At 34.0% G+C, this 23,919-nt stretch overlaps 1 protein-coding gene, 2 long non-coding RNA genes and 1 pseudogene across 3 annotated transcripts; 2 read left to right on the top strand and 2 right to left on the bottom strand.

The window, feature by feature from the left end:
- The first annotated feature begins 2,760 nt into the window (after positions 1–2,760).
- On the top strand, positions 2,761–4,087 carry LOC146912910 (F-box protein MAX2 homolog A-like). Its single transcript, XM_085720800.1, has 3 exons — positions 2,761–2,866; positions 2,933–3,062; positions 3,109–4,087. The coding sequence occupies exons 1-3, from the start codon at positions 2,761–2,763 to the stop codon at positions 4,085–4,087; spliced, it is 1,215 nt and encodes a 404-aa protein (XP_085576926.1).
- A 2,437-nt stretch (positions 4,088–6,524) lies between these two features.
- On the top strand, positions 6,525–10,650 carry LOC146912909 (F-box protein At1g47056-like; annotated as a pseudogene).
- Positions 10,651–15,936: 5,286 nt separating this feature from the next.
- On the bottom strand, positions 15,937–16,431 carry LOC146912908 (uncharacterized). Its single transcript, XR_015014865.1, has 2 exons — positions 16,077–16,431; positions 15,937–16,022 (listed from the first exon to the last, which is right to left on the bottom strand). It is a non-coding gene; the product is annotated as an uncharacterized LOC146912908 (long non-coding RNA).
- A 2,373-nt stretch (positions 16,432–18,804) lies between these two features.
- On the bottom strand, positions 18,805–19,157 carry LOC146912907 (uncharacterized). The gene is made up of 2 exons (XR_015015542.1): positions 18,945–19,157; positions 18,805–18,890 (listed from the first exon to the last, which is right to left on the bottom strand). It is a non-coding gene; the product is annotated as an uncharacterized LOC146912907 (long non-coding RNA).
- Positions 19,158–23,919: the final 4,762 nt, after the last annotated feature.

Genomic DNA, 23,919 nt, shown 5'->3' with positions numbered 1-23,919 from the left:
GCAAGAGCAATTAATTTCTTTAAAGAAGGACAAAACACAAAGTGCATTTAATTGTAAACAATGGAAAAATTGTGACACCATAAGGATGGTTGCTTCTCCTTAATTGCAAAACCATAGTCCATAGCCAGGTATTGAGTTGCAGAACTACTGCCACAGCTGGTAAACCCTTGAAAACTTAAAAAAAAAAAAAATTGATCATTATCATGTCCAATGGAGATAATCTATAACTAGGTGTCACCAAAAATATAACACCCAACATCAGGTATATCTAGCTACCAAAATACAACACCAAAAGTATGCCAACAGAAAAACAGAACTGAGATACACACACTTAAACACCAAAACAGAAAAGAAAAAAACAGCACAAAAACACTAACTGCATCTAGAAAGAATAACCACCTAGAAAAAAATACACTAACAACCACAACAGCAGCACTCTAGCTGCAAAAACACACTAGCTGCACCTAGAAACAGCAGCAGCAAAGCAACGCCCCATACACAGCTGCTAAAGGCACCAAAACTGGCTAAAAAGAAAAGAAAACTCAGCACTAAAACAACCACAACAGCAGCACTCTAACAACGCCAAGAATCAACACCGGGTACTGTGAAGGATGTAGAAGCTAGTCAGATTCAACTAACTTCATCTAAAGTCAATTAGGACAGTTATCCATCTGTTAGCAGTAGATGTAACTATTATTAGTTAGTAGTTTAGTTAGCTAGCTATTGTGATTTGTAAGCCGCATATATAGCTCAAACACTTGTATTTTTTCTGCAGTCTATGCAATATGAGATTTCTCTCAATTCTCTATACTTAAAACACAACTAATAAAAATTGCATTGCAATGACATTTAACCGCGATATCAATAATTGCTCTGTGATCGCAACCACAAACAGGTTATTTCTTGCTAGCATCTTAAAAAAGTGGCTGCATTTATCCGCATTATCAATGATCAAAACGTAATTGAAACCGTAACTGTAAGTCTATAACCACAGTTTAGAACTTAAAAGTGAATCCAAGTCTTTCAACAGAAAAAAGTGAACAAAAAATAAACCCACAATTATTTTCAACACAAAACCCACAATTAAGCACAAAACTCACAATTATTTTCAACAGCAAACATGAATCCAAGTATAGGTAGTTAAGCACACTAAAAACCTTAATAAGTAAAACAAATTAAACCCTAAAACTGAACCAAGAATCAGGTACAAGTTTATGGGAACATGCTTGATTTTTTGAAGAAAACACTGAGAAATTAAAAAAAAAATATACAGATAATCCTCAGATCTGAAGAGAAGAGAAGTGAACCTTGGATAGCTTGAGAGATTGATTGACGAGCTTGAGAAGTTTTTGGAAGAAATTGATTGAAGAGCAGCACAGGAGAAGTTGATTGAAGAGCGGCACCCTGAGAAATTGATGTTGAAGTTGGTTTTAGTGTTACGAAAGAGGGAGATGAAATTTTAGGGCCATGAGAGCAGCACACGAGGGAAATTTTGTGAGATATAAGCGGGAGATGAAATTTTCCCAATTAAAACCCTCAAAAATATTAGCCGTCCGAAATCCGTCTCAATATTTCACACGGTTTTGGGACAGAATTGTTTTTTTAAAGAATTCCGTGCGAAATTCGTGGGAAAAAACACTGTTTGAACATGTCATAAAATTTTCACACGATTTTGGGACGGATTTGGGACGAAAATTTCGCTCCGTTAAAACCGTCCCAAATCCGTCCGAAAAATTCAGACAAACTCGTATCCGTCCGAAAATTCCGTCCGAAATCACTGTTTTTTTAGTAGTGTTTTTTTTTTGACAAGATAGTAAAAAAGGTTGGGCACAGTTGAATAGAAAGCATATGTTTCTCTTCTCTCTATACGTATCCCTTCCTCTTCTTTTCCTCTCTTTTGTTTTTTCCTGGTTTTCTTCCTCTCTCACAAGTCAAATGAATATGTTTTCTTTTCAATTCTGTTAATTTGTATTTGAAATTAGGTGTTATTGCCACCGATTGATATGTGAAATGCCCCACCCACCCATTTGTTTTTTATTGGAAATGGAATTAGGTTTTATTGGAATATCTTAATGAGACATGTATAGATTTGTAATAGAGGATTAATTAATTAACTGCATCCTTTTGTTATAACAATTGGAATTTTGATCATTTTTTTTATACGGTGGATTGATTTTGTGCATAATCAATTGGAACTAGATTCTGCAAACAGCGATAAGATAACTGGATTTTTTAATGAATAAAAATGAAATTTGTCAATATTTGTAGTTTGTTAATTCATTCTTTGTTCATCTTCAATGCATGTATTTACATAGAGAACAAGAAAGAATGCAGGAAAAAAATCATTAAAGGGGTTGGTTCAAGGCTTTACTGCGTTTCTGAGAGAGATGGGAAAGGAGAAGGATGTAGCTAAGGGAATCATGTACAATTACTTTTAAGTTGACCAATTTATTTAAGTTGACCAATTTAATCTGCACCGTACAATTAAATCCAATGGTCCATATTCACTCCTTTCATCTCTCATTATAAGTAGTGCTCTCACATGAAATGCCCTCATATATATATATATATATATATATATATATATATATATATATATATATAAATGAATGTCGAATAAAAAAATAACTTCTAAGCACGTGGGAGTGGAAGAAATAAAAGCGTACCTCAATTATAGGAAACACAGGCATAAAATTTTCCCTAAACCACCATTTTCATCTTTCTCTTTTCATTTCTTACCACCGTCTGTCACTGATAACAATGAGGTTTCCACAGTTTCTCCGAAAAACCCTAACTCATCACCGGGGCCGGAGGAACTCACAACAAATGGTTGACGAACAAACAAATACATATTTACCTGATGAGTGTTGGGAATTGGTGTTCAGATTCCACATCAACAAGGCTGACTAAAACTTGAGTTCTCTCTCCCTAGTCTCCAAGCAGTTCCTCTCCATCACCAATCGTCTTCGATTTTCACTCACTCTTAAAGAGGAAGCACGCCCTTTCCTCCCTCTTCTCTTCAAAAGGTTCACACACCTCACCTCCCTCGACCTCTCGCTCATCCGCGACCACCGTTACTTAAACTCCCACATCGATGCCGTTACTTAAACTCCCTGTCTTCGATTTTCTCTGTGAAATCTCAAATTTCCCATTGAAAGTCACATCTCTTAAACTCCCACATCGATGTCGTTTTCCTGTAAATGGGTTGCAAGCTTTCTCCCAAAATATTACAACTTTGACCTCTCCCACTTGTTACGGTACTTTTTTCTGTAACAACGATCTGTTACCCATTGTTGATTGTTTCCCTTTGCTCAAACAACTCAACCTCCATCACCCTTTGGTCATCAATAAGCCTAACTTCATTAATTCAATTCATTGCATAATGTTATCCAAGTGTCCATGTATACAACATTTGGAACTTCGTAGTAGTTCTTTTCTAACCGATCAACTTGTTGAGATGTGTTTGTTTTTTGGAAAGTTGGTGTCTATAAACCTTAGTGGTTGTCATCATCTCACAGAAACAACACTGTTTTCACTTGTTAAAAACTGTCCTTCAATTAGTGAGATTAAAATGGAAGGCACATCTATTGGGAAAAATACTTTAGAACATTCTGGTGTATACCCACAATTAAAGTCTCTCTATTTGGGTAGCAATTCATGGTTAAGTGATGAAATCATCATAATGTATGCTTCCATTTTCCCCAGTTTACAGCTACTTGATTTGAAGGTTTGCCGTGAAATATCTGAAGGTATTTATGAAGTTTTAAGGAAATGTTGTAAGCATAAACATTTGAACTTAGCTTTCTGTTCAAACGTGAAACTACATGGAATGAACTTTGCAGTTCCCGATCTGGAGGTGTTGAACTTGTCAAATACAAGTGTTGATGATGAAACTCTTTATGCGATCTCAAAGAATTGTTCTGGCCTCTTACAATTATTTATTGAAAATTGTAACGTTGTCACACAAAAGGGTGTGAAATTTGTGGTTGAAAACTGCACCCAACCGAGAGGAATTAATTTGGTGGGGTTTCATTTAAGTGACAAAAATAGGAAACTCTTGTCGCATCATGGATGTCATCTCTTCTAGTATTCTCAAATTGCTATGCTAAAGTTTGAACACTGTGAGTTGTTTATGTTTTAAGATTTACTTCAATGAGAAATTGCCTTTTTAAAATGTCATCTTACAAATGTGCATTATAATTCCCTAAGTAATAGTGTAACATAATTATATCATGTACAATGTAAAAAAAAAAAAAAAATTGGCTGGAGTGTTGTTAAAAGGCTACCCCATGGTAGGATGATGTATTTATAACAACCCTTGTATTCAATTTGTGAAGGAATACCGATGCCCACCATGGCAGCGCCATAAGTTGCAATTCAGCTTTCAAACTTAATTTAAATAGTGATTCAACTTGAAAGCAAGTATGAAGTTAATAAGGCATATAGTTTATGAATTGATTAATGATATGTGTCTAAGGTATGATAACATGTGTACGGCTTTGAGAAAAATCATCTTATAGCCCATTTGGTGTTCTGCACAACATATTTTTGTGTGAATTCAATTAATTTCTTTAATTGCTTCTGAATGTCTGCTCTGAGTGTTCTGTTTTGACCTTGGACAATTGCTCTCCTTCAGGTTTCTACTCCTAACTACTTGGACTGGTACCTGAAGGAAAATGCCTAGGCATTCTAATGGAGTGATTGCATATGAGCTGCTATACTCTGATATGTGCCACTAATTTAATTTAATTTTTGTTTTATATTTGTGATTGTGAAAATGAGGAATTTATTGGGGTTTGTAAATAAAATAATCTCCATTGAGACTATTGGATTTGGCTTTATTTTGTTGTTAAAATTTAAGAATGAAAGATGTTAAACTAAAATGTATTAGTTCATTCATGAGTGAATTGTGGACAGAAAGAATGACTAATGACAATGTGAAAACTGGTTGTTGCAACCTACCACTGAAATCCTAGGCAGTTTTAATATATTTTGTTTTGTTAATGTTTTTCTGATGAATATGTCTATGATATGTACCATTGTTTTTAGCGTTTTTTTTCTTCTGATAAATAGGTAGATTTATTGAAATCTTTACATGTTATGATGTTCGTAAAGTTATTGTCTTGATTTTGTTTCTTTGTGAAAATTACTATTCTGCTTTATACATATGATCTTTTGGATGTGTCATTCCTGCCTCTTTTAAATGAGATAAGAATCGAATGTTGATGTTAATAATCAAAAAGCACGAATGTTTGATGTCAGATCATATTCATGATATTTATATAGTTTTAGTTTCATTTGTTTTTACCGCTTGAAACATGGAGGTAATAATAAAAAGACATCCCCACACACAATTAGAAAATACCATAATATGCCATTTGTATGTTCATTGGTCATCTACGTGCTTAAATGCATCTAAATTAACAGTATAAACATATGTTTGTCATTTATGATGCAGTTTAAGATGTTAAAAAGCTGAGAAGTTAGCTGGAGAACTCCACAGGAGAGTATGGAGGCCATTGGAGTAGATATGCAGAAGAGATTAGAGACTCATCCAAAAACTGCTGTATTGTTTTATTTAGGTTTTTGGATCTTTAGAGTTAGGAAAAAAGATCTTTTACCTTTATAGACTGTATTTCGGAAGAAAGAATTTTTATTTGTTTAAAGGAATTGCCTTAGACATGCATTAAACAATGCAAAAATTGCCTTAGTCTTTCATTGAAATAGTTCGACCGATATTGATTTGTTTTGTGCTTTCTTCTTTGACTTGTGAACATGTGGTAGTACTTTAGTGTTAAGCCAATGCTTTTTACTATAATAGTTTCCATTTGAAATAATTGAAAGGGTTTCAGAAAGCGAGAATGAAAGCTTTAGAAATACAAGTAATACTTTATACTTGTTGTCGTCAGTGTTGTTGATTCAATGATTCTAATATGGCTGTGCATATTTTAATATGAGAATTACTCTATGCAGCTTAATTATTTGTCCATAATTTCTATAATTATTTGATATGTCAGATTTTTTTTTCATGGCAATGATACTGTCTACTTTCTAAAAAAAAAAAAAACGATTTGTTTATAGGATTCTTTAATGAAATGTCAAGTTTTAATTAAAAAATCCTATAAACAAATCGATGTTGTTTTGAGCTTAGCCTTCTGTTCAAAAGTGAAGCTACATGGAATGAAGTTTGAAGTTCCCAAGATGGAGGTGTTAAACTTGTCAAATACAAAGGTTGACGATGAAACACTCTATGTGATCTCAAAGAATTGTTGTGGGCTTTTGAAACTATTAATTACTGAAAAATTGTGATAATGTCACAAAGAAGGGAGTGAATTATGTGTGCTAGAAAATTTCACACAATTGAAAGAGATTAGTTTGGATGATTTTATTTTAAGAGATATAGAAAATTCTTCTTGATTTGTGGATGCCTTCTTTCATAGTATTCTGATATCTCTATGCTGAAGTTTGAACATAAGTTATTTTTGTTTTAAGATTTTACTTTTCTAAAAAATTAATTTTTTACAATGGCATCATATAAATGTGCATTTGTTCATCACTCTGTGCATGGTAATAGTTTTATATAATGTACATTGAGTGTAAAGTTGTTAAATGTGTGTGTACATTGCATTAGTTTTCTTTTTACCACCATGTACCCTCAAACACCGCCTTGACCATCATTGTGCTCTCAAACGTTGCTTCAACCATCGTTGTACATTCAAATGACTCCTCAACACCCCTCAAATTAACCTTCAGTGTCGTTAATCTGTTCAGCGAACAACTGTGAGACCATTTTCCTCAAACCTTCTTATTAGCGAACGGTTCCAAGACCACCATCTTTTGTTGTATCTGAATCTCATGTGTTTTCCAAACAATTCTGTAGTGCTATAATAATGTATTGCTTTTACAGTAGCTGGATACTATTCTCTACTTCATTTGGATGAATATATACCATACTAATGACATATCATCGTATATAATTCTTTCCACAGATTAATTGCATTTGATTTTCAGAAATATCTTTGCACAAAACAAATAATTGGTCAATTTCTTCCCAGCTGACTGCTCTAGTATATTTATGACCAGATTGAGACTTATGTTTCCTTTTTTTGTTTTTGCTTTGAGACAACCAGAGTATGTTCGTACTGTGTTACCACAGAAATGTATGATATCGTTTTACTGTGTTGTAGACTAACTAGGAACCATCTAGTTTATCGTTTATTTCAATAAAAGCCTAACTTCTACCAACAACTCCTCAACATGTGCACCATATGTAAATGCACCCTTTTCTCGATACTCATAACAGATTCTAGATCTCATGTAATTTAGATATTTTAAGTAATTAGGATATTTCTACTCTCAAGATAACTGAAACTTTAATTATTTAAACTTGAACTTGAGAGATCATTTGTTGGTAGATTTCATTATTTTGCAAGACAAGCTCCAAAATAAGATCATAAACCACATATTCGGCAAGACAAGCTCATACAGGTCTGTCGTATATACTCAGCAGTAAACAAAAAAAAGCATGCTGATGTGCTGCATGTTTTTTAAGGGGCTGCTGTTTGGTAGAAAGGATATAATAATTCCTTCTCAGTATTATTTTTTTATCTTCTATTCGCAAATGAAACAAGTCAATGATCCGCTTTTTGTTGTTTCACAAGTTTGCTCATTGAGATTCTAATTAATATCTGTATAAAATTTTCTTTCTGGAACCTATATGTGTTTTTGTCCTTTTAATAACACGTTTAGTTTAGATATATATGAATAGGCTCCAAAGTCATCATCCCCGTTGATTCATTTTGTGCTACTTCTGTCCTACTTTTTTGATTTTTCCAATCATATTTGCCTTTGCAATTTTGTTTTTTCATGAATAAAACCGTGGCGGATGGTTCATGACTTAATCTGAACCGAACTGAATTGGTTCAGTTTCTGAACTATCAATCAAAGTTCAGTTTTTCTGATTCAATTTTTTGGTAGTAGTCAATTTCTCAAATGTCACGCTAGTGCCTCTAAACAGCTAATATATCTTGACATTAGTTTTACGGCTAATGCCAATATGCACAAGTAAAATATCATTCACAATTGTTTCCACCATTGGAATAGATCCCAAGAGAAATTGCATAAAGTTCTAAAAAGTTCCAGAAACCAAATTTCCTCAAATGAAAACACTATGACGAACCTTTCATTTCCCCGATAAGGACTTGTACCTGTTAATTGATTCTTGTCAAACTTAAGAACTGCCTGGATTGGACCATACAATCTAGATACATCTGCTACATAAGTTCCACATTCATATCAGCAACACAAAATTCACCAACTCATATTTAACTTGGAATTGATCTAAGAGTATGATTAATTTGCACAATCAGATGTGTATAGGGGTGAAAGTCAAAGAATCTTCTCTAACGGTGAGCTATGAAGCATGGACTCCGACACGGACACCTGACACGACACTGGCACAAACACTTCAACACCGCTAGTGTAAGAAATATAGGACACCGACACCACAAGATATATGTTAATTTATTTATATACGGTCTAAATGAAAATCAAAGTACATATATAAGCATCTAACTTGAGCAAGTTATTTTATTAGAAAAAGTTCTAAAAACAAGATATCGTAGTATTTTATCTTTATTTATTCATCTACTATCAAAAAAGCTAAAAATGTTATACTAAACTATAATGTCCATTACCCTCTAATTGAGCAATATTTCTCAAAACATATGTAACTCTTGTATACACGGTATGTGGAACCAAGAGAAGAAAAAAATGTTTTAGATATTTGTCTGAGTTAATGACATGGTAATGACATTTTCCATGTGGGAATTGCCACATAGGAGCTATTTTGGCCACATCACTAAAAAAATTAGACACATCGGCGTTTTTGGAGGGGGAAATGGGGGTTATGACTAAAATTGCAAAAAAATTAGTTTAGGGACGATTTTGTTCGATCAAAATGCGCGGACCAAAAGTGCAATTAAGCCTTAATGTTATGTATTTTTTTATGCATATTAATGTTATGTATTTGGAAAACTGAAGTTTGTATTTTTTAAACAAATATTTTTTTTTTAAAACAAAATGTATTTGGATAATAAAAGATTGTTTTTTTAAACAATGTTTGTTTTTGTTATGTTCAACGTTCAAATCTATGCCACATAATGTGAATCTATTATTGGTTGAAATTATAGTTGAAGCCTTAATTTTGATTAAAGGAGTTGAAAGAAAGTTAAAATTTTCTTAACTTTTGATTAATGTAAAGTTGGAATAATTTTTATTTGACCAAATACCACTTTTGGTCCTTTTAGTTTGACAGAATTTCTAAGTTAGTCCTTTAAGTTTCAAAAGTTTCAGTTAGGTCCTTTTAGTTCGACAGAATTCCTAAGTTAGTCCTTTAAGTTTCAAAAGTTTCAAACAGGTCCTTTAACGGTTACCCTTGCTGTCAGTCTTTGTTTAACTGATGTTGATGTAGCTGTTAAATTGTTCAAATTCATCAATATCAACAACGATGACAAAAACTTGAGATCTCTATCCCTCGTCTCCAAGCAATTTCTCTCCATCACCAATAGTCTTCTATTTTCTCTCAGTATCAAAGATGCAACTCGTCCTTTCCTCCCTCGTCTCTTCAAAAGGTTCACCAACCTCACCTCCCTCGACCTCACACACTTCCGTGGTGACCGCAACCTCGACGATCTTCTTAGTCAAATCTCAAATTTCACATTAAAACTCACATGGCTCAAACTCCCAGATCCATGCTGCTTTCCCGCGGATGGGTTGCAAACTTTCTCCCAGAATATTACAACTTTGACTTCTCTCACTTGTTACAATACTTATTTTGGTGACAAAGATCTGTCACCCATTGTTGATTGTTTCCCTTTGCTAGAAGAACTCAACCTCTCTCACCCTCGCGTCTTCAATAACAAACAGACTAACTTTGTTAATATAATTCACCGTCTGTTATCCAAGTCTCCATGTACACAACATTTGGTACTTCATACCACTAATTTTCTAAATAATCAACATGTTCTTGATTTCTCTCTCTTTCTTGGTAATTTGGTGTCTATAAACCTTAGTCATTGTCACAATCTCACAGAAACAACCTTGTTTTCAAACTGTCCTTGACTTAGTGAGATTAGAATGGAAGACACATGGATTGGGAAAGAGACTGTAGGGCATTCTCATTCTTTGGTTGAGTATGGTGTATACCCTCAATTAAAGTCTCTCTATTTGGGTAGAAATTCTTGGTTACATAATAAAACGATGATAATGTTTTCTTCCATTTTCCCTAATTTACAGATACTTGATTTGCATCATCATTGTTTTGGCATATCTAAAGGTATTTGTGAAGTTTTAAGGAAATGTTGTAAGCTTAAACATTTGAACTTAGCTTTCTGTTCAAAAGTGAAACTACATGGAATGAACTTTGTAGTTCCCGAGCTGGAGGTATTGAACTTGTCAAATACAAAGGTTAATGATAAAACACTCTATGCGATCTCAAAGAGTTGTTGTGGGCTTTTGCAATTACAACTTGATCATTGTAAAAGTGTCACAGAGAAGGGTGTGAAACATGTGACACAAAATTGCACACAACTGAGAGAGATAAATTTGGCGAGGTTACATTTAAGTGACAATGGATTCCATCCTTGCTAGTATTTTGAAATTTCTATGCTGAAGTTTGAATACTGTAAGTTCTTTTTGTTTCAACATTTACTTCTGTAAGAAATTTCCTTTTTAAAATGCATCTTACAAATTTGAATTATAATTTCCTAAGTTATAGTGTAACATGTTTATATATTGTACAATGCAATACAAATAGTTGGCTGCAGCGTTGTTGAAAGGCAACGCCATGGTAAAATGACGGATTTGTAACAACCATTGCAGTCAACTTGCGAAGGAATGCCGATGGCCACCATGGCGGCACCATAAGTTGCAATTCAGCTGTCAAACTTAATTTATATATTGATTCAACTTGAAAGCTAATATGAAGTAAATAAGACATATAGCTTATGAATTGATTAATGATATGTGTTTGAAGTATGATAACTTATGCATTTTATTCGGGTTAGGAAAGATAATAATATTCATTGAGATTATTGGATTTGGCTTTATTTTGATATAACTTAAGAATGAAAGATGTTGAACTATAATGTATTAGTTCATTCATGAATGAATTGTGGACAAAAAGCATTCAAGATTAGTACTACATATAGACACCTTAGATTAATAAGCTTATTAGTTATTATTATTATTATTTGAACTTGTCATTATTAGCAACCTTCTGTTATGTAATAACCTTCTTTTAAGTTCTGGATTGTCGCAGGGATATCTTCTCTATAATAATTAAATGAGAAGAGTGTACTTGTAGAAACCTATCACTATCAATGAAAGACAGATAATATTTCTTTAATTTTTCTTAAAGCCTTCTTTACTGAAATCCTTGAAACATATTATTGTATTCCTCTGAAATCCTTGAGTAGTATTAATTTTTGTAAATTGGCATTTTTATTACATTTTGTTTTCTTAATGTTTTTCTGATGAATATGTCTATGATATGTACCATTCTTCGTAGTGTCTTTCTTCTGATAAATTGACATTTTAATGAAATCTATACATGTTAGTAAGGTTATTGTAACACCCATACCAGACGTATCTAGAAAGTCTAGCACGTGCGTTAAGTTTAGTACCGGATACATTAAAATATACAACAATAAAATTTCGATTGAATATTATTACAACAACATGCGTTCGTACAAAGATATACAACTTGTCTTTTCTAAAGTATAATAAATTGCATCCTTCAAATCCATCACATCATGCTGCAGGTACGAACGATCACTTGTTGAAACATCCATTCGGCTACTAGCTTGACATCCAACCTGTTTATCTGAAACAAAATAGGATTGGGATGAGACATAATGTCTCAGTGAGTTCCACCTAATCCTAGGCTATAGGCAACCACGGGGGAAAACCTACGGTCACCACGTGTCTATTTTACAACCTGACGGTTGATTATACGTGTGTGGTCATATTTCCTAGACGGTAGTGCATGCTAGACCCGTCATAGGCTTATCTCACTTGTTATAGGCTTCTCATCCTATATGTGTCATGGCGGTCGAAAGGGAACCTAGAACCGCATTGCCAAAAATACGATCTACGTATCAAGGCCTAAACATATAACATGTTCATGACACCATCCTAAGCCGGACGATTAGGGAAACCTAAGATCGTCATCGGCATCACATTCTTTACTTAACATGTACTTGCACCTAACATATCATACTTGAGTTCATTCGTGATCATAATCATATAATGCATAATCGTGTCTAAGTTCATTAATCATTATGTTAGCGTTGAACAAACATCATTATCTTGATTCATTTTACGGAGAGTCCCGGGTGGAGTAACCCTGAGTACAATCCCATACATGACCGATGTACGTACATCGGACTCCCTCGGTGTCGTGTGGGTCCCTTGCGGCTTGAATCGTTCCCCTTAGGTCGAGAACCTCCCGTATCCCCCTGGCGTGGATAACAAGAGACACGAGCACCTACGTCTTGTTAATTTCAGTGACATGCGGTTCCCTTACGGCTTGAATCGTTCCCCTTAGATCGAGAACCTCTTGTATCCCCCTGATGTGGATAGCAAGAGACATGCCACCTACTTATTAGTCATGGTCTTGTCGTATACATAAGTTAAACATGTACATACTTGATTGTTTACCTCAGAACCTTAATCGAACCGATTAGTGGTAAACTCCTACTTGTTCTAGCTTATACGTTCTTATCCTTAGTGGAGAGATTGACTAATCAATCCATGGCTTAATGTGCTAACTAAATGTACATGATCATATGCGAAGAGGTTACACTTCGCGTCTTAACATTCTAGGGATTCTTGCTTAACTTGCTAGTTCTCGACAACTAGTCGAGGCTCTAGTTCATTCCCTTACTTAAAGATTATCTTGCTACCCAAATCAAACATCATACTCTCGCTTACCATGCTTTACCATACTTGCCAAATACTTGTTTCATTTATAAGGAAGTCTCCTTTTAAAACTTTAACAATTAGGATCTTGGTTTGAGGGGTTTATTTCTCTTAAAAAGACTGCACAACAAAAACAGCTCGCGAAATGCCGAAACGACCTGAGGCGAACAAAACAATGGGTTTCCCCACTGTGTTGCTCCCCTAGGCGAGTAAAATTACTGGGGAGGCGAGCTCCTACTCGCCATGGCGAGTTGGGGGAGAGCAGGACCCCCTGTTCGACCTTCTAGCTCGCCTTGCGAGCAGTTTACTCGCCGTGGCGAGCTGTGACAGTCCAGCAACTTCAAAATTGATATTTTTGACCTAAAAACCTCAAACCAAGCATCTCCAAGTGCTATATGACCCTTAGGATCATTAGAAACCTATAAAAACAGTCATGGAACAAGTACATACAAGTATAGCAAGCATGTCAAGAAAAGGGGCAACTAACTTACACTTTAAACCCTAGAATTCATATAGTTTCCTTACATAATTAAAACACATAAACCAAGGGTGGTAAGCTATCTAAGGAACTCACCTAGACAATTTCTTGAAGCATCTACAAGTCCCAAGCTCCAACAAGTCCAAATCCTAGCTTTTGTCCCACTTGCTTCCTTTGCTCCATCCATTTCTATCTTCATAATTCTTCTTTGATCAAGATGAAACCATATCCTTTGCAAACTCTAGCTTCCACTTTACCATTAACAACCCTAGTTATTTATCTTGCCTTCAAGTCAACATCATAGCTTCAATACAAACCCAAGGCCTTAACTTCTTGATTCACAACTCCATGATACATGCTTCATCATAAGCTTCCATGTTCAAGCAACTAAAACCCTAGCCTCTTAATCAACATCCAAACCTTAGCTTTCATAACACATCTCTTGAGAACCAAAGTGAAAGGAGAGTTTAATCCAAACCCTAATACATGCAACTCCTTTCAAAAGCATCCAATCTTTGTAGATATTGGAGCTACTCCATTCTTAAAGAAACTTCATGCATAAACCTTTGATAATAACCACTACCAATCAAAAACCCTAATCCTTGTTTCTTTTCTTGAGAGAAGATGTAGAGAACCCAACAAAATCCATCTTCTAAAAGTAGAAGAGATCAAGGAAAACAAGATGAATTCTTATGCCATGGAAGGAAAAAGATTTGGAAGATTTGGTGGAGAGAAAGAGAGAAGGGCGTGGATGAAGAAGAGAGAAGGAGGAGAAACTTTTGGCCAAGCCTAGAGAGAGAAAGTGAAAAGATTGTGAAGATATTTTGGCCCCAAAACAATTAAATACTCCCTTGACGTGCAATTACCAAAATACCCTCACCTCTTGCGTGTTAAATCCGACACTGATACTTTATCCATTTTAAACTGACATAGCATAATAAATATTCTCCAAACTTACTTTCCTTGAATTTAAATCCTCTGGCACAATCGACTGGTAATATTCCAATACTGACAGGCGGGATATTACATTCTACCCCCCTTAAAAAAATTCCGTCCTCGAAATTTAGAGATCATTTATCATATAACGAGTTCAAACATAACATCTTGAAATAATCCTTGCATCGTCAGAATCATACTTCTCATAGTCTTAACTTAAGCTAAAACATCATGATCAAAGCTTATACTTATGGCATATTATACCAGATATCTCGGATTCATATCTTACCGGCTTAGGGTGAATCATTCATATAGGTAACCTATCAGTATCTGGACACTCAGGATTTGCCTTTCAACTGAAGTCTCACTAGAATTCAGGTTTGCCCTGCAGTGCTCAATTGCATCATAAATATCTTATTGTGTAACCACTTAGCTAATACATACTTTTCCTTATGTAATTTGAGGCACCTATCTCTTACTTACATTACTTATCTAGTCAATTCAACGAATCTCTTATCTCTTTCAGAGTCTTAGGAAAATATTCCTATCTCATTTCATCTGAACTCATAGGTGTCTCATGTAGCTGGACATGGAGAAGCAAATTTAAATTTAACATCCATTAACTAATTCTTTAGTTCACATGCTCTTAAGCTTTCCGACTTAGTCTGCTTGCACTTGAACATTATTAGCATATACTTATACGTCTCATAAGACCTTTTGGAGATCACTGATTTTCACTTCGTCAATCTTTACTTTTCATTGCATCTTACATACTTTCAAGTGCCACATATTGTTAGATAATAATGATACTTGTTCTATCTTTTTATTTTAAGAAACCTTATAAACATTGGTATGCGGATTCTTGGAATGAATATATGTATATCCTTTCAAAAGAAAACATTTTGAAACCAAACCGATAACGGTACTGCAGAACCACAGGACGAGTTTCTATGTTTTGAAAAAGGTTTGAATCTCGCCCCAAGCTTGCCAATGACAAGTTGATATGGAAGTCCACACGTCTTAATTGAACCTACTCATTTATGACGCGTGTCATCGGTTTCAGAAAAAAAATGAAAATACGATGTTGTTTGGTATAATTCATTTCCAAGTCCCTTAATACCCGTCTTAACTTTTAAAAGTTATAAAATCTTGGTTTAACATTGTTCTAGAAAAGTATCGTTATCACCCAACCTTTATGGCATCGGAGAGTATGAATCTCATCTTGCTTAACTCATAAATCATTTCTCTTTTCTTGATAGAACTCTTAAACTTTGGAAATGGACTCTAGATATTCCTTCTTAACTTATGTGTATGCCTCCGACTCGCAATTTTGCATAACTTAGACCATGTAGGATCCTTGATTCACATAGCAATATTTAGCTCCCTTATTTCTAGAATACTGAACTTTTATCTTATCCATCCCTGACTGTATATGTGACACCCCGTTTTCCCAACGTAAAAATTTCTTAATAAAATCAGAGTTTTTCTTCACAAAACGGAATGTCACATTTCTTAAAAATCATAAATGGAATAAATAAATATTTATCCTTCAAATTCAATCAACAAATTATTTAATATCTCGCAGCGGAATTAATTCAACATCTAAAATAGTCTTTGGCACGCAGGCCTCATCATAAAAGTCTCATAAATCTTAGTTCAAAAATAATTCTTAAACTTCAACCTCATCATAAAAGTCTCATAAATCTTAGTTCAAAAATAATTCTTAAACTTCAAAAGCAATACGTAAAGGAACAGAAAATAGTATTAAAATCCCCATCCCGTTACGTATCAGAGCATCCTAGACACGATGTGAGGAGTCTACTCACGAACACAGCTAGTCTTTATTACCTGCACATTACCCACGGTCGAGGCAACATATACGCAGAAGGGGTGAGATTTCTCAAACAATAATATTAATCTTATAAATCATAAATTACATTTAACAACATAAACATCTTATAATTTAACAACTATAATTAAATACATAAACATCATCATTTATCTTAGCAAAATATCATCAAATAGCAGTCACAGTCATCGTCACATATCATCATACTAAAAGACATCACAAAGTAATTTGTTAAAACATCACAGAGTAATTCGTTAAAACATCACAACTTAACAACTTGACTTGACAATGCATCTAAACTCGACTATGCAACTCTTAACGTCTTAAATCATCTTGAATCATCATGAAATGCAAATGCATGTGGTACCATTTTAGGGCATAAGCCCTCATCGTCGTGGTTGAGCAAAAGCTCCATCGTCGTGTTTGAGCAAAAGCTCCATCGTCGTGTTTGAGCAAAAGCTCCATCGTCATGGTTGAGCAAAAGCTCCATCGTCGTGTTTGAGCAAAAGCTCCATCGTCGTGGTTGAGCAAAAGCTCCAGGGCATGAGCCCTCATCTATAAATGAGTATGCATGGACTCAACATCTTACGTCTTAGAAACTTCATGAACATCTTACAACTCTTTGACTTAGACCGACATTTACATCTTAAATAAGACTCAGCAGTATATGCAGCATATAAATAATTCATCTCATATCAGCATCATAGTACAACAACATCAAATGATAATCAACAACATCTTAAACATCGCATCATCATAAGCATCATAAATAACACATCTTCAAATCACACATCTTCAAATAACATATCTTTACATAACACATCTTTAAAGCACACATCTTCAAATAACACATCTATTACCCATCGTTAATTAACACATCAATTTCAGATCATCAAATAATTCACAAATTACACTTAGTCAAATAATTCATCAATTATACTTCGTTAAATAACTCATTATTAGACATCACCATTTAACATGAGCATAACAGATATTGCACAAGCTTGATAAAAATAAAAATAGATATTGCACAAGAAAGGAAAGGGTTAATCACGTGACATGTCCTCCTCTTAAAACAATTTTCAAGGATAATTTGTTTCTAGAATTTTCGTATCAGTTACTATCATGTTTGCTAACAACTTATACGACAATTAATCATCACATGATCAGAAAAATAAAATAAAAACTGTTTGATCCAGAGTATAATAGAATTCATGGACTAAAAGATGAATCAAATACAAATTGAAACTAATATTGTCATGGTAGTTGCCGATCCAAAGTAATAAAACCAATGATAATTTTCTATGAAATAATATTATATAAATTCTTCAAAAACACCTAGTCATGTCACACGACACTAAGTACAATTTTCAACTATCTATTATCTTTCCAAATTTAATGATAACTATCATTTAATAAGTCTAGTTATATTGATTAACATGTATCAATAACAAGTGTATGCAATTAGGAACAACACTAGAAAAGACACGCAAATCTAAATTCAATTTGGCAATATCAATAGTAAAGTATAAACACACAGCGAATCAGAGTATGAGAATCAACAACAGATAGATACAAAAAAACCATAGCAAGGAATCATCAAAATCATAAATTCGGAGATAAAACATACACAAAATCAAGGCAACAAATTAGACCATGAATTTAACATGAATTCATTAACAGATCATACAAATAAAGAAAAGAATAAAAATACCCTTCACTATTCATATGTTCATACAACCCTAATTTCTCATAATGTCACAAACTCATCCTAAAGCATCCTAAAGCATGTTAGATGCAATCTAATGATTCACAGACCTAATATTAGTGAAAGATAGTCTCACCCTTACCTTAGATTGTTTTTCTGAAATCAAAAGCAGCGTTCTTCGTTCCTAGGGTTCTCTCTCTAAGTTCTCATCTTCCTCCTCTTTCTCCAAAAAGCGGTTTAACGTAAAAACTCTTTCTAACCTAAGCTACCTTATTTATAATACTAAATACTCTTCCTAAATCTATTTAGGCCCAATAACTTTTTCTTCTTTCTATTCTAACCCCCAAATCTACTTACTCTAATAATTCTCATATTCTAATAAATAATAGAATAAAGTCACTTAATAAAATACTAACACCTCATATATATAAATAAATAACATAAATAGATTCTAACTTAATAAAAATAATTAAATATCAAAGTGGGCGTTACAACTCTCCCCAACTTAAAAGAATTTCGTCCTCGAAATTCAGAGCATAAGAGAAAATGAATTTAGTTATTTGCACCGGTATCTTAAACCATATATATCAAAATAGAAACATCAACAACACACAAAAACCAAATCAAAGTTAGTCAGTTAAACATGATCACGTAATAAAACATAACTACTAACTAGAAAACATGACGACACAACACAACGACTCATCTACTTGGCCGGACGGACCGACCTGCTCTGATACCAATTGTGACACCCCGTTTTCCCAACGTAAAAATTTCTTAATAAAATCAGAGTTTTTCTTCACAAAACGGAATGTCACATTTCTTAAAAATCATAAATGGAATAAATAAATATTTATCCTTCAAATTCAATCAACAAATTATTTAATATCTCGCAGCGGAATTAATTCAACATCTAAAATAGTCTTTGGCACGCAGGCCTCATCATAAAAGTCTCATAAATCTTAGTTCAAAAATAATTCTTAAACTTCAACCTCATCATAAAAGTCTCATAAATCTTAGTTCAAAAATAATTCTTAAACTTCAAAAGCAATACGTAAAGGAACAGAAAATAGTATTAAAATCCCCATCCTGTTACGTATCAGAGCATCCTAGACACGATGTGAGGAGTCTACTCACGAACACAGCTAGTCTTTATTACCTGCACATTACCCACGGTCGAGGCAACATATACGCAGAAGGGGTGAGATTTCTCAAACAATAATATTAATCTTATAAATCATAAATTACATTTAACAACATAAACATCTTATAATTTAACAACTATAATTAAATACATAAACATCATCATTTATCTTAGCAAAATATCATCAAATAGCAGTCACAGTCATCGTCACATATCATCATACTAAAAGACATCACAAAGTAATTCGTTAAAACATCACAGAGTAATTCGTTAAAACATCACAACTTAACAACTTGACTTGACAATGCATCTAAACTCGACTATGCAACTCTTAACGTCTTAAATCATCTTGAATCATCATGAAATGCAAATGCATGTGGTACCATTTTAGGGCATAAGCCCTCATCGTCGTGGTTGAGCAAAAGCTCCATCGTCGTGTTTGAGCAAAAGCTCCATCGTCGTGTTTGAGCAAAAGCTCCATCGTCATGGTTGAGCAAAAGCTCCATCGTCGTGTTTGAGCAAAAGCTCCATCGTCGTGGTTGAGCAAAAGCTCCAGGGCATGAGCCCTCATCTATAAATGAGTATGCATGGACTCAACATCTTACGTCTTAGAAACTTCATGAACATCTTACAACTCTTTGACTTAGACCGACATTTACATCTTAAATAAGACTCAGCAGTATATGCAGCATATAAATAATTCATCTCATATCAGCATCATAGTACAACAACATCAAATGATAATCAACAACATCTTAAACATCGCATCATCATAAGCATCATAAATAACACATCTTCAAATCACACATCTTCAAATAACATATCTTTACATAACACATCTTTAAAGCACACATCTTCAAATAACACATCTATTACCCATCGTTAATTAACACATCAATTTCAGATCATCAAATAATTCACAAATTACACTTAGTCAAATAATTCATCAATTATACTTCGTTAAATAACTCATTATTAGACATCACCATTTAACATGAGCATAACAGATATTGCACAAGCTTGATAAAAATAAAAATAGATATTGCACAAGAAAGGAAAGGGTTAATCACGTGACATGTCCTCCTCTTAAAACAATTTTCAAGGATAATTTGTTTCTAGAATTTTCGTATCAGTTACTATCATGTTTGCTAACAACTTATACGACAATTAATCATCACATGATCAGAAAAATAAAATAAAAACTGTTTGATCCAGAGTATAACAGAATTCATGGACTAAAAGATGAATCAAATACAAATTGAAACTAATATTGTCATGGTAGTTGCCGATCCAAAGTAATAAAACCAATGATAATTTTCTATGAAATAATATTATATAAATTCTTCAAAAACACCTAGTCATGTCACACGACACTAAGTACAATTTTCAACTATCTATTATCTTTCCAAATTTAATGATAACTATCATTTAATAAGTCTAGTTATATTGATTAACATGTATCAATAACAAGTGTATGCAATTAGGAACAACACTAGAAAAGACACGCAAATCTAAATTCAATTTGGCAATATCAATAGTAAAGTATAAACACACAGCGAATCAGAGTATGAGAATCAACAACAGATAGATACAAAAAAACCATAGCAAGGAATCATCAAAATCATAAATTCGGAGATAAAACATACACAAAATCAAGGCAACAAATTAGACCATGAATTTAACATGAATTCATTAACAGATCATACAAATAAAGAAAAGAATAAAAATACCCTTCACTATTCATATGTTCATACAACCCTAATTTCTCATAATGTCACAAACTCATCCTAAAGCATCCTAAAGCATGTTAGATGCAATCTAATGATTCACAGACCTAATATTAGTGAAAGATAGTCTCACCCTTACCTTAGATTGTTTTTCTGAAATCAAAAGCAGCGTTCTTCGTTCCTAGGGTTCTCTCTCTAAGTTCTCATCTTCCTCCTCTTTCTCCAAAAAGCAGTTTAACGTAAAAACTCTTTCTAACCTAAGCTACCTTATTTATAATACTAAATACTCTTCCTAAATCTATTTAGGCCCAATAACTTTTTCTTCTTTCTATTCTAACCCCCAAATCTACTTACTCTAATAATTCTCATATTCTAATAAATAATAGAATAAAGTCACTTAATAAAATACTAACACCTCATATATATAAATAAATAACATAAATAGATTCTAACTTAATAAAAATAATTAAATATCAAAGTGGGCGTTACAGTATAAGTCTTATTACTTAACATCTCGAGAACTTTTCGCTTGTCTCATGATACTTCTCATGAAGCTTCTTTACTGTTAACAACTTAACCGATTTACTTCCGTTGCGCTACTCTGATTCCCACCGGTTGTCTTTAACCAATACTCAAAATCATAGAGACGAGTGAAACTTCACGTTCTTTTTCTTACGCTTTATCATCTTCTTGGACTCTTCTAAATACCATTCATGTGACATCCAATGTCGCAACTTGCTTTCCATAAGGCCTTGTTAAATATAATCTCATGATAGACTCACCGTATCCTCATAACACTTCCTTATGGTTGAACTTTACATACTTAATAGTAGATTTACCTTCTGTCATATCAATACCATACTTAAATTTTATTCCTGAGCAAATCTCAAATTCCCATAGCATGCTTATATTGCACATCGTGCATACCTTTCATGAACATCCTATTTGCATCTTCGTCTCTCGCATGCTATGCTTTGCTTAATCTTACTAATGCTAGCTCGTTAATTTTCCTCTTGAAGAAAACTTCATAATTTTGCACACGGATCATTGGTGTTGATGTTTCTTTATTATATATATCTATGTAAAATATTGAATTCTGGGTCTCGGTCGTTACCATAAAATTCATGGAACGAGTTGATAACACAACAGTGTCATCAAATCTTGCTCCAAGTGTTCAAACTATTTTTCATAAGTAGTAACCGACCGGTACCTACAGAATTCCATTTAAAATTTAAGAACACCAATTCCAATCACCCATATGCGTATATCTTTTCTCAAATCTTATAAACTTTGCAAATATTTAAATTTGTCATGGTAACGAGCCTTAGTAAATTAATTAAGCAAACCATAGATTCGAGGGTAACTAATACTCCACAAAATCTGAGAATCTTGTGGTCTAACATAACTCTTCACGACCTTAACCTCTTACTTCATGCCTTCATGTCCGTTCCATATACAGGAATCTCTAAACACTTGGTCTAAACTCCTTTAAACTCTTGACAAATTAATCTCCCAAGTTGCCTTAAACTGTATTGACTCCGTTAATGGTTGTTCATGCTCTTTTTACTTTGAAAATCTTAGGATATGATATGCATTCGTTACTTGATGTCATAAAATATTTTTGTCACATAAAAGATTATTGCGAAGACATCTCCCCAATAGTCATTGCAAACCTTAGGAACGAATTGGTAGAAAACGAAAAGTTTCGTCCCCGGCTGGCTATTGGTGAGCTTCTCCGACTCTATTTTTTTTTCTTCAGAAACATTCTTTACATAAAGTTTTTATTTTCAAGTATACAATGCACATCATTCATTCCTATCATCGCGAAATATTCTATATCATTTTCATGGCAACATCACCCTTTTTCGATACAATTCTTGGCACGTCGGAAATCAATGCCTTAATCTTGATAACCTAAAACTTTCACTTGAATCATTAACTTCCTTCACATATTACTATTCCTGAGAGCCTCTTGTTTCCGCCAACATATGTCAACTTCTCACTATCTTGTAGCCTTGTTCTGACATTCCAGAATATCATAAACCCGTTCCAACAACAACTCTTACCGAATCTTTCGTTCATGATTAGTTATATATCCAACTTCTTCACTTACGATTACACGAAGCATCTCTAACATCTTACCCAACATTGTCGGAACGTTCCTTCTTAACATACCTTACATTTCCGGAGGATTCACACTTCTACTTACTTTGTTCACCGGCCACCTTTTGGCACGATCAAACTTCTTCATCACATACTTCGTTCCTCCTGGGTCCTATTCAGCTCTCAGGCATCCATTCCAATCGTTGAATGCTAAATTGAGTTGATCAGGCTCAACTAACAACAACAACTAGAACTTTTACCCGGAACCCAATGGTCCCACTACCTTAGTTGTAATTTAATGACCCAAGGCACGGTCTGAATCGACCTGCTCTGATACCAAATGTAACACCCATACCAGACGTATCTAGAAAGTCTAGCACGTGCGTTAAGTTTAGTACCGGATACATTAAAATATACAACAATAAAATTTCGATTGAATATTATTACGACAACATGCGTTCGTACAAAGATATACAACTCGTCTTTTCTAAAGTATAATAAATTGCATCCTTCAAATCCATCACATCATGCTGCAGGTACGAACGAACACTTGTTGAAACATCCATTCGGCTACTAGCTTGACATCCAACCTGTTTATCTAAAACAAAATAGGATTGGGATGAGACATAATGTCTCAGTGAGTTCCACCTAATCCTAGGCTATAGGCAACCACGGGGGAAAACCTACGGTCACCACGTGTCTATTTTACAACCTGCCGGTTGATTATACGTGTGTGGTCATATTTCCTAGACGGTAGTGCATGCTAGACCCGTCATAGGCTTATCTCACTTGTTATAGGCTTCTCATCCTATATGTGTCATGGCGGTCGAAAGGGAACCTAGAACCGCATTGCCAAAAATACGATCTACGTATCAAGGCCTAAACATATAACATGTTCATGACACCATCCTAAGCCAGACGATTAGGGAAACCTAAGATCGTCATCGGCATCACATTCTTTACTTAACATGTACTTGCACCTAACATATCATA

Source organism: Medicago sativa, chromosome 6, assembly GCF_051527215.1.
Source record: "Medicago sativa cultivar Bolivia chromosome 6, Bolivia_mono, whole genome shotgun sequence".
In the NCBI taxonomy this organism is placed as follows: domain Eukaryota; kingdom Viridiplantae; phylum Streptophyta; class Magnoliopsida; order Fabales; family Fabaceae; genus Medicago; species Medicago sativa.
The sequence above is the reverse complement of the archived record's forward strand: the minus strand, read 5'-3'. Positions and strand labels throughout refer to the sequence as shown.

Excerpts from the sequence above, each read along its gene's own strand:
- LOC146912910 (XM_085720800.1), top strand. The coding sequence starts at position 2,761 with ATGAGGTTTCCACAGTTTCTCCGAAAAACCCTAACTCATCACCGGGGC. Across the intron at positions 2,867-2,932 it reads TACATATTTACCTGATGAGT|TCTCCAAGCAGTTCCTCTCC; the intron begins GTTGGGAATTGG and ends CTCTCTCCCTAG. Across the intron at positions 3,063-3,108 it reads TCCCTCGACCTCTCGCTCAT|ACTCCCTGTCTTCGATTTTC; the intron begins CCGCGACCACCG and ends GCCGTTACTTAA.